This window comes from Palaemon carinicauda, chromosome 22 (genome assembly GCF_036898095.1).
Source record: "Palaemon carinicauda isolate YSFRI2023 chromosome 22, ASM3689809v2, whole genome shotgun sequence".
Lineage (NCBI taxonomy): Eukaryota > Metazoa > Arthropoda > Malacostraca > Decapoda > Palaemonidae > Palaemon > Palaemon carinicauda.
In genome coordinates, this window is record NC_090746.1 from 65,910,624 (window position 1) to 65,926,707 (window position 16,084).

General features: G+C 38.0%; 1 protein-coding gene across 1 annotated transcript in view; it reads left to right on the top strand.

Moving 5' to 3' along the window:
- Vps13 (vacuolar protein sorting 13C) overlaps positions 1-16,084 on the top strand; it is a 469,226-nt gene that overhangs the window by 422,524 nt on the left and 30,618 nt on the right. The window contains exons 60-65 of the mRNA XM_068346310.1: positions 2,324-2,451; positions 6,832-7,027; positions 7,909-8,026; positions 13,344-13,465; positions 13,601-13,770; positions 14,592-14,706. Coding sequence (XP_068202411.1) covers positions 2,324-2,451; positions 6,832-7,027; positions 7,909-8,026; positions 13,344-13,465; positions 13,601-13,770; positions 14,592-14,706 — 849 coding nt within the window. The remainder of the gene's footprint in view (positions 1-2,323; positions 2,452-6,831; positions 7,028-7,908; positions 8,027-13,343; positions 13,466-13,600; positions 13,771-14,591; positions 14,707-16,084) is intronic.

A 16,084-nucleotide genomic window follows, 5' to 3' on the forward strand; every position in this document is an offset into this window, starting at 1 on the left:
CAATTCTTTCAAAATTACTACGTACTAAGGAACTATCACAGAGTAATGATTCCTCTAGATGTTTATTTGTCGGAAAATTTTGTTTACTTTTTTTTTGATTGAATATCATCAAATTTTTTTAGCTAAAATATTGTTTTACATTTTTTTTTTCGATTTTATTTCCCTTCAAAAAAAATTTTTTGGGTCAGAATTTTAATTTTATAAACGTAAAATAATCGACAATTATCCAGCAACCCACCATACAATTTTTATGCATATCCAATAATAATTAGATTAGTAAATAACACCTTGAAATTGACATACCCTTCCTACATTTCAAGTGGCAGATTAGGGAGTCTGAGTCAGTGTGGTTGGCGGCCATTTTGTGGACATATCCGAAGCGTAAACTGCCCTATCTATATATATTCTTGTTCCCTATAGAATTTGTGATATTTTGGTATATTTTTACCTGCATAAATATCATATTATATATTAAATATATGTATTTTTTTACGAAATTTCCAAGTACTCAAAAAATTACCTTTAGATATGGCCCCTGATATAAATGTAATTTACAAAATAATGAAGATTTTTTTACATATTTCTATTTTAGGATAACATATGTTTATTCCCTAAAAAAATTAGCCACTTCCTATTTCATTTGGGTACCCAAAAAAATTCATGAAATTTGGACAATTTTTTTTGGCCAAAAAAAGTTACCCTTTTTTTCTCATTTCAGATCTTCACCTCCATGGGTCTGACTTCATCCAAAATACATCAAGATGTGTCCTAAACATTCAAGAATCAATTCCTAAAAGGATTTGTGTATATATGTATAAACTTTTTTTTTATGAATTTTTATGTCAGGTCTTTTTTTTTTTCTACTTAATTTTTTAAAATATTTATAATAAATAGTTTTTCTGCAGATGAGTAGTATTTATCTTTACAGTTGTTTTAAGCATTCATTGAAGTTTTTTTTGGCAAAAGAAAAAAGGAGGTTACTGCAAAAACTGATTTTTCAAGAATTTTTTTTGGCGTCGGGGTCGTTCGCGTCCGAGTATACCCTTAAAGGGGTGTCCGAGGACCGTACCTATCCAGGGTTAAAATATAGCTGTAATTTTTACACATTAAATAGATATACAGTTTGAACAACTATGTAGCCTAGGCCAAGAGTGCATATGCTAATTTTGTATCTTGTGTATGATGCAACCCCCTCAAATTTAGCTTCAGAATCAGTTTTCAAAACTCCCATGTTATGCGAGTATATGTGGTCTGCACAATTCCTCTGAACATTATCTTGCTTTTGCCTTACACTTGAGAGACCTCAACTTACATAAATGAAATTCTGATATAGATGCTGTTGTGTATTTGTTTTAAGTCTGGTAATGATGTATTAATAATACTATATTTATGAATCCTTCTGGTATCCTCAATCTTTTTCTTGATTCTTGCCTTTGTACTTTGTTAAATGTCTTCTCCAGATCCACAGAAATTTTGTATTTCACAGGTTTTTAATTCTTCCATGCATTGTACGTTTCTCCTAATTGCCCCTATTGTGTAGACCACCCCCATTTTTTATTTCTCCAGAATGAAACCAGTCTGACAATTGGCATTTTAAGCATATTCTTAATAAGTAAAAGCTATGTTCTTTGAGTTCTTGGTATTTTTAGCACTCTATTACAGTACTGTAGAAAATGTCCTTTGTTGAAACATTTTTTTTTTTTAGAATTCTTTTACATAAGTTTATACACAGAACATTCTGTCACAGTATCTACTAAAAAAACTAATACTTTACTAGTGTCACATGTTAGTATGACATCAAAGCATGATTCCAAGATCATTGCCATAGACTATCCAGTCACCCTTTAGATCCTTTATAAATTGAAAAATCCTTCAAGTAGAGAGAGAAAAGACTAATATGTGTAACAGAAACTTGAGTAATAACAAAGAAATGGAATTTAGTAAGAAAATCCACAGGTATAGAAGCAGCCAGATGAAGACCTGTAGAAAGGTCCAGAAAGTCTTTGGAAATATACCATCAATGAAATTCTAGACTTAATGGGGTTCTGCTTGAAAAGGGAAAAAAGAAAGGAGAGTGGAGATGAATCATTATAAAGGGAAAGGCCGGCATATAGATTAGACTTAACTGAACTAGTACTGTAATTTATGTTGATTTAAAACAGCTTTTTTTTCTGTTGAGTATCTAGGTTGGTACTTTCTTTCATTTTTATAAATATATTTTTAAAGTTTTGATGAAATCGTGATGACAAAGTTTTAGATTTATTCTAAATGAACGTTTATAACATGATTCCTTATAGTAATTAAAGATTTTCTTATATTCCAGATGCATTTAAGCTTTTCACTAAGTGGAACCGAATCGGGCTCAAGTATACCAGTTGCAGGACAAGTTCTTCACCTTTTCCTAGAGAGTGTTGGTGTTACCCTAACAGAGGTTCAAGATCTTGTCTTTAGGTTAGTATTTCTCTTTATTACCATAGGATCTCTCTTTATTCCTGAAACTAATTGTATTTCCTTCATGTACGGTTATCTTACAGAAATGTGACTAGTTGAACTTGGTAAATTATTACTATATAGTTTGTTATAGTAGTAATAAATCATTAGATATGTCTTATCTCATTGATTGGTTTGTTTGTATGTTCAGTAAACTGCTACAGTATCAAACACAAATGTAATTGGTGCAAGACATCTTGACAGAACACTTCAAAATTTTATTACGTTATCTTTATACAATTTATTTTAGTAGTAGAGAAAAGCCTATAGAGAGATTTTTACTACGTTGCTAAACAGGACTATGGATGCGTTCTGCTCACCAGTCCTAGAGGCCCTCTGGTTGAGGGGGAGGGGGCATATGCTTCAGATTTGGTCAAGTCTGATTTCTACACTTTCATTATGATATCAATGATTTGGGTAAAAAATTATAATTTATGTTAAATTTACATAATCTATAGATGTCATATTAGACTTTAGGTTTTTGTACAGAATTTAGTCTCAGGTTGTTTGAAAGCTGTAATTACAGTTTAGTAAGTAGTTTTGAGTCTGTAGATTGGAATTATGTAACTCATGTTATTCCTTCTATTCTCATTCATAATCTGTGCTGTAACAAGGAATCGACCGGCTTATGTCATTCCTTAAATTAGATTTTCTTTTCATAATGAGTTGTTTAGCCAAGAAAAAGGCAAGGTTTGCTCTTAATTCTTTCTCTGAATAATGTAAGATTTATCAGAATTTATTTTGAAAGTATTTATATTTATGATTACTATACATTGTCTTTACAAAACCAGTACCCAGAAAAGCAACTGAATTTTAATAGCAAACTAAGATTTATGCACCTACCTTGAAGTTACTTAACTAATAAATGTAGAACATAAGTTTCTCGACTTTAGAATACATGAATAGAATGAAAAATAAAATTATCCTTCAATTCCTCTATCCCTCCCTGTAAGGACCAATTAGCATATCATACTCAAACAAGTTGGGTAGAATGCCATGGTCCAAAATAACTACTCAAGCTCCATAAATAATTATTTTGAAGCTGTTAAAGACCTATTTACTCTATAAAAGGGAAAGAGAGAGAAATTGTGACTACCAGATAATTATTGAAAAATTACATCTGATAAGAATTCAGTTTATCTTGATTAATCTTATCAGTAAGCCAATTCTTAGGTGGGGGGAAAGTTATGATCAGTAAAATACAATAAACTACTGTAATTCTTTCTTTAAGAAGAAAGTTAATTAAAGTAACCATCCCTATATGAAAAATAATTAAAGGGTCAGAAAGAAGCTTGAATATGCATTAACTATATACATATATATATATATATATATATATATATATATATATATATATATATATATATATATATATATATATATATATATATATATATACAGTACAGTGGTACCTCTACATACGAATTTAATTCGTTCCACAACCAACTTCGGATGTAGAAAATGTTCGGATGTAGAAACGAATTTTCCCATAAGAATACATGGTAATTCATTTAATTCGTTCCTCAGCCTAAAAACTCATAATAAATCCTTAATAAATGGCTACACATAATTACACATAACAATAACATACCTGCTTAATATGAAAGAAGCATGTAAAAAAGATAATTATAAAGAAATAATAAATAAAAAATTGTGTTTTATTGCCACTTTACCTTAGAGACAGGCTAACGCAGGTGTAGGATTTGCTACTCGACGGACGATCGGCGAGAAGGTAGACATGGTGTTTACATGTTCTTTAAATAAATACTCTCTCTCTCTCTCTCTCTCTCTCTCTCTCTCTCTCTCTCTCTCTCTCTCTCTCTCTTGTTCTTCTTCACTGTTAGTGTTAGAGACGTCTTAATTTTTTCTGAGAGAGAGAGAGAGAGAGAGAGAGAGAGAGAGAGAGAGAGAGAGAGAGAGAGAGAGAGAGAGAGATTAAACAAAAATGAGAGATTAAACAAAAATGTGTTGTGTACATATGATTTTTAACAGCGTTAACGAGTTGAAAGACAGTTAAATGTAACTAAAAAAACAATATCAGCGAATCTGAATTCCTTTATTAACTAAAACAAATATTGATACAAACACACTCGTGTGCGTATGGGCAAACACACACACATGCACGAGGAGACACGATCGGCGAGGAGGTAGAGATGGTGACTGCGATAACATACCGTAACTTACACTACGGAAATTTTAATCTAACTTAGCTTATTTATTTTTTTTTTATTTTTATATTTCCTATTTTTTACATTTTTTTTCTTTTGATTTTTTATTTTCATCACTTTCAGTGACGAGTTATGGTATGTTATCGCAGTCACAATCTCTACCTCCTCCCCGACCGTCTCTCTTACTGCGTAGCAATTCTTACACCTGTGTGTGTGTTTTTGCATACGCACACGAGTGTTTGTATCAATATTTGTTTTAGTTAATAAAGGAATTCAGATTAGCTGTTATTACTTTCTTAGTTACATTTAATTGTTTTTCAACTCGTTGACGCTGTTAAAAATCATATGTACTCTAAACACATTTTTGGTTAATCTCTCTCTCTCTCTCTTTCGAAAAAAAAAATAATAGACGTATCTAACACTATAACAGTAAAGAAGAACGAACGAGAGAGAGAGAGAGAGAGAGAGAGAGAGAGAGAGAGAGAGAGAGAGAGAGAGAGAGAGAGATATTTTATTTAAAGAACATGTTAATGCTATGTTTAGAGAGAAACGGAAAAAGAGATTAGTCTTATTTAAAAGAGCTTGTTAATGCTATCTTGGTTTTCTTTGCTTCACTTTTTTCTTTCTTTCTGTTCATCACGCTGGCCCTTCTCACAAATGATCGTTGTCAACAATCTCTCTGTCCTTTATCCCTATCAACAAAAGGCGTTCTATCTCTTCCAGGGTATTGCTAAGATGTCTTGTAATAATGGTGATCCCCTTCGATGGTTATTTGCTTTGAAGGCTGCCTTCAGCTTGATGATCCTCGAGATCATAGGCCTATTCCGGCCATATTGTTTAGCCATACAGTATCACTCGCATGCACACTGCTCTCATGTTTTTCTATAATTTCTTGCTTCAATTCTAATGAAAGAATTGCCTTCTTCCTGTACTGAAACTTAGCTTCTTAGGCACCATGGTTATAGGTAAAATCAAAAAGGAAATGTGAGAAAAGGAAGAAAATAAGCACTGTTAATAACAGACCAAACAGAGGACAACCACACGATACACACAAGAATAGAGAACTGAGCACTCGATGCTCAATGGCGTAATGTTTACTTTGTGTGTCGAAATAAAATTCGGGTGTAGAGTCAAAAATTTGCTCGAATTTTACTTCGGATGTTGGAAAATTCGGATGTAGATACGTTCGTGTGTAGAGGTTCCACTGTATATACACCAAGAATTCTCGTAAGAAAGGCTCCCGACCGAAGCCGCTAACTAATGTCCAAATAGCCTAAATAAAAGATAAAATCATGCCAAAACACTGAATTAGATGTCCATAACACAAAAGTGAGACTACAATTAGTAAAAGGAACGAATAGAAAGTCTTACAAAACAATGAGATCCCGAGGAAGCGATACCTAAAGACCGCATACACACCCATAAGGGAGCGTCAACAAAGTGGCCGAGATAAAACCCAACAAGATTATAGAATGAACGTGTGTCGCTACCTAGAAATCCCAAACAGACAAACATAATACTCAATTTGGGAGCATGGATCTCCAAAACGTCTGACATCTTCACAAACAAGATAACACAGAGCTACGAAAAACACGTCCGAACGTTCACGGGTGCTAACAATGAATGATGGGAGAAGGATAGGTAGTGGTGGTGGTGGGGGGGGGGCCAGTAGGTGTAATGAATGACACCTCGTAGTAACGGGGGATTTTGAGGAGGGAGAAGTCTAATTGGAAAGGGATCTCTGGTAGTGGTATCACTCGCCCCAGTTTTAATACCGACACCCTTTAGGGGTGAGCGAGCTAGATATATTTCTAGCATTCCTTGCAACTTTTTTCTCTGGTATATTTAGCAGTATTTATACCTTAGAAATGGTGCTTTAAGGAGCATTTCATGGAGCGACACGGGTTCCTCGCCCAGAAATAGATTTTTCCTTCGTCAAAATCCCTTATATATACAGTATATGAATTTTTAAATGATGTGATGTCAATACATAATTTTTTTTCTTTTTTATTCTTACAATGAATTTGAATAGAATTTTATGGAATGAACATTCTAAATTCAAATTTTATCTTCATTTTAAAGTTTGACTTTGAACATGATTCTTAAATTAATGTTTCCTTGTGCAATAGCTATTTGAATCCTGTTACTTACTAATAAGATTTATTATGATCAGGTTAGCGTATATGGAACGTATGAACGTCTGGATGAATTGGAATCAGTTTGTTCAAGAATTAACAAGTCACTATGCTGGCCAAGTGATAAAACAATTATATGTCCTTGTGCTTGGATTGGATGTCATAGGAAACCCATTTGGTCTAGTTGTTGGACTTACCAAAGGTGTCGAGGATCTTTTTTATGAGCCTATTCAGGTGAGTAATGTAATAAAGTATCTATTCCATATGTGAGTTTTTACATCTTATGGTAACACAGAAAATATATATATACATATACAGTATATATATATATATATATATATATATATATATATATATATATATATATATATATATATATATATATATACTGTATATATATATATATATATATATATATATATATATATATATATATATATATGTATATATATATATATATATATATATATATATATATATATATATATATATATATATATTAATTATAATAATAATAATGATATTGATAATACTCTAAGAAAAGTAGAAAAGTCAAACATATAAAGTAATGTAATGTATATACAGTATGTTCAACTAAAATGACTGCCAGATCTTTGCTCAGACAGCCTCTATAACAATTAAATCACTTCCAGAAATAATAATAATGATAATAATAGTAACAATAATAATAATAATAATAATAATAATAATAATAATTATATATATATATATATATATATATATATATATATATATATATATATATATATATATATATATATATATATATATATATATACGTATATGTTCACAAGAGTTTTGTTAAATATAATTTCCTGAAATTTTCATGTTCAGTTGGCCATAGGAATTCCTGGCAAACATCACTCCAAAGAAGTGCACCCTATCACATCCTTACTGCACAGTGAATAACCAAACAGCTAGTGTAAGGAGAAATGGCAGAGGTGATCGGTAGGGTTATACACAAGAACTTGCTGCGCAGTAAGCATGTGACTAGGTGCTCTTCCCCAAATCAAGGTGCACCAGGAATTTGTGTGTCCAACTGTACACTTTTATTTTATTTTAAAGATTCATATTTCCCTTTATTTTTGACAAAGGGAGCCATTGAGGGTCCAGGAGAATTTGCTGAGGGCATTGTATATGGTGTGACAAGTTTCCTTGGCAAGACAGTTGGTGGGGCCGCCGGGACTGTTTCTCGAATCACTGGTACACTTGGTAAGTATGTCAGGTTATTCACCTTTGCTTTGAACATTGGATTCTCTTCAACTATTAGGGAGTGAAGCTTGGAAAATTTTCCACAAGTTGAGGCTAACACCAGTAAATACGAAGTCAGATTTTTTCAACTATAATTTAATGGTAATTATTAGAAATCTACTAGTCACACATCAGAACTATAGAGATATAACCATACAGTGAATTCTTGGGGCCCTTTACCATCCTTGCCTTTTACTTATACTTTTGCTCAATAGATTTATGTAGATACATTAGTATTTATGGCTACTTAGTATATTGCAATCACATAGTCAAACACATTAATTACATTATGCTGATTGGGTAACCATGTTATTTATCTTCTCAAACCTTGAAATCTGCCATATCCTTTGTTATAAAGAATAAGCACAATTTTACTAGTATGATAAGCATTTGTAGGATTTGTGTATTGTCAGAAAAATATATCCTTCAACTAAGCTGTTTTTAATATACATTATGTTTTAATTTATTTGTGTTATTCAGATAATAATCAGTTGTCTGCTATAAATACTCATGCTTGCACCATATTTATGTGAGGTATTGCAGGATTTTATTAGAAACTTTTCTTTACCAATCAGTACATGAGTTAAGTTATTTATTTTTGTGTCTGGTCACCAGTAGTTAACATTTTCCTAATAATTGAGGGCCTCCGATCATCCTCCTCTCCGGAGGCATCAGGAAATTGAAAGAATCAGTTTTCAAAATCCTTCTGGACAAGTTGGATTTTCCAAGGAGAAACATGCAATTTGTTCCATCAGATTCAGGAAAAATTATTATATAGATAAACTATCTGGTAATAAGTAGGGGAAATATCGATCTCCAGAAAATTAATTCTGCATTTCTTTTATACTACAATCGTCGTCGTCGTCGTCGGCGCCCACTCGTGTCCGAGTATTGGGTTCTGTCGTTGGCCATCAGCCTCTTATCTGTGGGGTGGGTGCTTATGTCTGATGTGGCTGTTAAGTCCTAGTCTGTGGTGGAAGAGTCGCGGACAGTGTTCACAAGGGAGAGTAGGTGGTGGGCGGGGCTGTTCTAATTGCTCTTTCCTTCTTCTCCTCCTAGCCTCCTCATTTTGTCTCCTCCTCTCCTCGAAGTCCACGGTGCCATGGTGTACTGTACTCCTCCAGGTTTTCCTGTCCCTGGCTGTTTCTTCCCATGAGGAAGGATCGATGTCAGTTAGAGCCAGGGTGCGCTTTAGTTGATGTTTATAGCGCATTTTCGGGGCTCCTCGTGGTCTGGTGCCCTGGATCAGCTCTCCGTAGAATATTTTCTTTGGGAGCCTAGATGGATCCATCTTATGCACGTGTCCTATCCAGCGGAGGCGGTGGTGGATGATGGTGGCCTCCACGCTGGTCAGCGAGGCACGTTCTAAGACTTCAATGTTGGTGGTGTGGCTCTCCCAGGGGATTTTCAAGATCTGCCTCAGTTTCATTTGTTGGAAGCGTTCTAGGTTTTTAATATCGTTTCTATATAGCGTCCATGTTTCACATCCATACAGGAGCGTGGAGAGGACTACTGCCCTGAACACCATTATTTTGGTGGTCATTGTCAGTGCGTGGTTTTTAAATACGCGGCAGTTGAGTCGGCCAAAGGCGGAGTGGGTTGCCCTGATCCTGTTCTCCACGTCCTTTTTGCTTGTGGGAGCTGATGTTAGGATGCTCCCTAGGTAGGAGAACTGGTCCACCTGTTCTAACGGTTGGTCATTCACTGTGGTATTGAAGTTGGGGAGCACCAGTCCTGGTGGATGTTGGACGAGGGTCTTGGTTTTGTCTGTGTTGACTTGCATCCCAAAACGTTCGTAGGCAGAGTTGTATGCATCAGCTAACGACTGCAGGTCCTCTGCCATCTGACCTGGGGTGGCATTGTCGTCAGCATACTGCAGTTCTCGCACTGCACACAAGGTGGTCTTGGTTCTGGCGCGGAGTCTAGCGAGGTTGAAAGCGCCTCCATCCATGCGGAAACGTAGGTCGACTAAGGGTGTGTCTGGGGGAATCTCGTTGAGCATTGCTGCGGTGTATAGCGAGAAACACGTCGGGGCCAGAACACAGCCCTGCTTCAGGCCGCCGTTGATGGGGAATGGGTCTGAAAGAGAGTTCTGGTGGCAGATTCTCCCAACCATTCCGTCATGGAGGGCACGCACCAGCTTGACAAAATCGGGTGGGCAGCCATATCTATTGAGGACAGCCCACATGGCAGGTCGAGGTACTTTGTCGAAGGCCTTTTTCAAATCCCAGAAGATGAACATTATGGGCTGTTGTTGTTCGAGGCTCTTCTCTTGTAGTTGTCGCGCACAGAAGATCATGTCTATGGTCCCGCGGGAAGGTCGAAAGCCGCACTGGGACTCTGGCAGGACGTCTTCTGCGAGAATAAGGAGGCGGTCAAGGAGAATCCGAGCGAAAATCTTACTCGCGATGCTTAGTAGTGATATTCCCCGGTAGTTGTTACAGTTCTCCCTGTCTCCCTTCTTGAAGATGGTAATGATGTTTGCATTGTGGAAGTCACTGGGGGGTGTCTTGGTCTCCCATATTTTCAGTATAAGGAGCATCAAACGGTTCCTCAAGCCGGGGCCACCGTGAGTGAGGAGCTCCAACGGGATGTTGTCTGGCCCTGGGGCTTTGCCGGGCTTCATGCGCTGCAGGGCCTTGTTGAAGTCATGGATGGAGGGTGGTAGTGCCATCCAGTGACGGACGGGATGCTGCGGGGTCATTCGCAGGAGATCATCTGGGGTGTCTGCCTGGTCATTGAGGAGGTTCTCAAAGTGAGACCTCCACCTGGCCAGGATGCCCTCGCTGTCGGTGATGGTCGTGGCCCCATCCGCGTCCTTCAGGCTGCCCACTGATGACCGTGTGGGACCGAATATTTCCTTTGTTGCTGCATAGAAGCTGCGCAGGTCACGTTGGTCAGCGAAACTCTGTATTTCTGCAGCTTTTCTTTGGCACCAGGTGTTCTGGGCTTCACGGATCCCTCTTTGGCAACCAGCTTCAGCCACCTTGTGAGCTCATTTGTTAACTGCTGTTGGTTGGTTTTCCAAAGTCAGGCGTGCTTGTCGTTTGGTTTCAATGAGAAGAGAGATGGTAGCATCATTCTCATCAAACCAATCCTGCCGTTTCTTGGTGGTGTAGCCTAGTGTTTCCTCCGCGGCACGGGCCATGGCGTTTCTGAGGGTGGTCCAGTGGTGCTCAACAGTGGCCTGACCCACGGGGTCTGCGAGGTATTGTTCGCAGGCCTCCTTGTAGTTCTGTGCCACCTGTGGGTTGCGGAGCTTACTACAATCAAAGCGTTGGTGTGGTACGCTGTCAGGTGCCCTTCTGGGTGGTCGTAGGGTCGTCACGGAGAGTCGGGAGATGAGGAGTCTGTGGTCCGTCCAGCAGTCGTCCGCTCCGGGCATGGATCGGGTGATGCGGACGTCTCCTCGGTCTCTGGCTCTGGTCAGGACGTAGTCCAGGGTGTGCCAGTGTTTAGACCGTGGGTGTCTCCATGTGGTCTTTTGTCGCTTTGGTAACTGGAAGATGGTGTTGGTTACCACAAGTTGGTGTTCTGCACACAGACCCAGTAGGAGTTGACCATTGGCGTTGCAATTTCCAATGCCATGGCGGCCGATGATTCCCTCCCACAGGCGATGGTCTTTGCCTACTCGGACATTAAAGTCGCCAAGCACAACGAGCTTGTCATTGGCGGGCACTGCCTGGATGGTGCGGTCGAGCTGGGTGTAGAAGGCAGCTTTGTTATCATCGGTTGAGGTCATAGTCGGGGCGTAGACAGAGATCAGGGTGAGGTGTCTGTCCCGCGTGATGGGGATGCGGACAGTCATCAGGCGCTCACTGATGGCCTTGGGAGCGAGGTTGTGCTGCTGCACTAGCTGGGAACGGATGGCGAAGCCGACACCGTGGATGCGAGGCTCCTCTAGGGCCTTGCCTTTCCAGAAGATGGTGTAGCCTGTTCCAGCTTCCCTGATGTTGCCCTCTTCGGGTAGTCTGGTCTCGCTAAGAGCCGCCACATCAACATTGAAGCGGGCTAGCTCCTTGCAGACGAGGGCTGTACGTCGTTCCGGGCGGTTGGTATTCGTCACGTCTTGGAGGGTGCGGATGTTCCACGCACCTAAGGTTAATATTTTTTTCTTGTTGTTTCGACCGCATTAGTGGGATGTCCGCCAGCCGCGGTGAGCTGACCAGACGGGTTTGCCGTGTCCGATGTTTACCCCACCTTTTCTAGGGGCCTCCCCATGTGGGGTGGGCTGCGGTGTCCTCAATAGGCCAGCCCAGTCACGGGTCCAGCTGCCGAACTCTGGTGTCACGGGTCCAGCTGCCGAACTCTGGTGTCACGGCACCGTCACCAGAGAGCGACTGAATCTTAGACTTGCCGCCTGAGTGCAGTCGTGGGCTAAGGGCTTCCAGCTATCCAGGCCTGCCCCCTTCACCCACGGTGCTGTCGCCTCAGGCCTTGCTGGTGGTGATGATGATGATGATGGTGAGAAAGAGATGAAGAAGGGTGGAGGAAACGACAGAATGCCAGTAGCTGGGTATATTGTTTTGGGTGGTCGTGGCTTTGCAACGGCCACGCACACACACTTGGCCCACATCGTTTTCACCGCGGCTCAAGACATATGAGACAGGCGGCTTCTCCGATGTTGGTTGCATCGGGCTGCCGGGTTCTAGTTATGTCAAGGCCCGCCTTGTTGCCTGCCCGACAGGCATTGCCCTCTTCCGCCGGCGCTGGGAAGCTCCGCCGTTGGGGTCTTGTTTGGTTTGATTTTGGAGTTTTCCTTCTCCTAGCCTTTGCCTATCTTAAAATAAAGGAGAAGGCCTATAGGGGTCCAGTCTTGGTCTGGTCTCTCAGAACTGGCCTTAGCGGTATGGTTGAGCCTGCCAGGGTGGATAAACTACCCCACCGCCATTGCCCAGCCCATCATTGGGACACTCAAGCCTCTCTACTGCAGCAAAGTGCTGGACCACCATTCAATTTATATTACATTTCACATCTAATCTTCTCATTATTTCATGTATTATTCTGTTCATTCTTATGCTTTCAGTATATTATTACAACTTCTTGATGGTATTCTCAAGAATTGTATGGAAACATACAGTTATATTATGCTCGTGAGTTGTATCACTAAAATGTTTCATTTTTTACAAGGTTTAGGAATCTTGATTTGCATTGGATTATTGAAATATTCATACAAATTTTATTATTAAGATAGTTGCACAGTATTTTCTTAGCTCATAACTTTTTTTTTATGCTTTTATATCGTCTTGTCATTAACCGCTAATTTATCTATTATCAGGTAAAGGCATAGCAGCACTTACTTTAGATAATGATTACCAAAGAAAAAGAAGAGAAGCTATGAATCGAAAGCCAGCTGATGGTTTAGAAACCATTGCAAGAGGAACCAAAGGAGTAGTTACCGTAAGTACTTTGTTGTGCAGATATACAATAATCTTATATTTATCAATAAATGTTAGTGAAGGTTTGCTAGTTTGAGTGAACTATAGCTTTGCTGAATTCCTGGAGAATAATTCTATTATATTTTCTTACCCTCAGGGTGTATTTGACGGTGTAACTGGTGTAGTCATGAGACCAATTGAAGGAGCTCGAGAACAAGGTGTGGAAGGATTTTTCAAGGGCGTCGGAAAAGGAATGGTTGGACTCGTCGCTCGTCCTGTCTCTGGTGTAGTTGACTTTGCAAGCACATCTTTAGATGCTGTTACCAGGTATCTTGGAAAATACTCTGATCATTTGTTAGTTTTATGGGTTCCATAAATAAAATATTTCAACCACATAAGAAAATCTGAATTATTGAAGAAAAACTATTTAATTATTAATTTTACTTGAGCCCAGCTGCTGAAACTAATGTTTGAAAAGGCTATGAAGACGCTGGTTGACCCCTTAATGATGCTTATTGTACTGTAAATGATAATCAAAGTAGGTCTCTCAATTAAATATTATTGGTTGCCAGTAATCTCCCCTAGCCTCAAATACAACTTCATTAGCTAGTTAGTGTGGAAGGGGAACAGTAACTGCATTGCAAAATTTTGTATAATATTAGATTTTTTAAACTACTGTATAAGTCACAATTACAATCTTAAATAGTAAAAAAGTAAAATTTCACTATTTCTTTCTATGAACTATTTTTATTGAAAAGAAAATTTTTTTTGTGTAGTATAAGTGTTTATAATGATATGTAGGTGAAAGATTTAATTACATTTTACAGCTCTAATATTTAAAGTGAGGAATGATAGAACATTAATATATATATTAAACGTAGTGTTGAGGAACAGCCTTTATAACTATTAAAAGCCTGGAATTTTGTAGGTGATTTTAGTATATATTTTTGAGGGTGTATCTCTAACAGTTTTACCATATTGAGTATAGGTTAGTTTAAGATTAGGTATAGGTTAAAAAATTATAATACTGTGCACAAAACATCATAGGTAGGTGCATTGGTGATAAAATGATTTTGCGGTATTTTGTTTTTCAATATATTGTTGCTTGTGACCCTTGCTAACTTCTTCCTGATTCTCCCCAATTTTAGAGCAACTACATCAGGAGATGAGATAGCACAGCGACGTCCTCCAAGATTTATTAGTTCTGATGGAATTGTTCGTCCATTTGTTAAACGCTATGCAGATGGGGCCAAAATACTTAAGGTAACTTTTGGTGTATTTTTGATAAAAGTATGCACGGTAGAATGATACCTGGATTTTGATCATTTATGTTTCCTAGTCTTAGGTAAAATACTGCCACTGTACATCCTGCATGTTGTAGAAAGCAACTAAAAGGAGAGCTGCTACCTTGCTGTCTTGCTTTTTAACAAAAGGCTAGGCCTACTGCCAATAACGATGGTTGATAACTGCAAGGGTATACGATCATAAAACTTCTTTGCCAAATTGTAAACCATGCCTGATGCCTTTAGCATTAGGTAACTGACACCTTCATGTAGGGATAATGGTGAAAAAGAAGTCTTGGTTAAAATGAAGACTGCATCTCTCCCTTCAGTTATAATCTGCTAATTTGAGTTAACTATGAAAATGTCACTTTGTGACAGCTGTTGTTCTCAAAAGCTGGTCACTTACTGAGCCTCTATATTTGAACAAGACCCTCAGAATTGTCAGGTTCAAGTTTTCTTGTATTACTTTACTTTCAAACATTCCTACATATGGAGAGTAATAAGGGTATGGTAAAAGAAATTTATTTTCTTTTATAAAACATAAATGGATTTGAAATTTATTAATAAGATTGATTATTTCTAAGTTAGATTCATGTAGCTAGTCACTAAAATCTTGCTTATTGTCTATGTCTATCATACAAATTAATATTTCCTGTTTTACCTCGCTTCTAAAACCTAAACCCTTAGTATGCTATAGTGCCCATATGGCTATATATGGCACTGATAATGGCTTGGGTACACCTTTCCAGTAATCAGTAAAAACCCATTCAGCATCTTATTTACATCACTAATCTGAGGGGGGTGAGTTAATGATCATAATCTCAGGTGAGTATAGATATAATCAATGTTATTAAAATTCCTATAATTTTTATGAGTCTCTTGTAAAGTTCTTATGGCTAAATACCATGTACCTAAGAGGGAGGCTAAGTTAGGGAAAGATACTAATCAAACCAAATACCCCAACCTAAATACTTACACTAACCAACCAGCCTCTCGCCTCAAATCAAAAGAAGCTTAACGGTTCCCAATGAAAGCTAGATATTACTCAAACAGTTCTTCACGAAGACAGATTGAGAAATAATAATAGTTTGTCATGAGGACCTATAAATTAATACATATTTTAAGTCATTTTAATCAATACTAATTGCTTCAAAATTCACTCCCTAAAAAAAGGATTTGGATGAGAATATCACCATAGGAGCCAACACCCACTTACTATTTGTTACATCACTGAGTTGCTGCCAATGCCCTTTCTAAAGAAAGGTTCCTACAGAAATTAAGGAAAGTAGCCAAACTCCAAATATCATGAGCCTAAACCTTCAAATCCCTCACCTAACCAGAATTCAGTTCCATGTGGG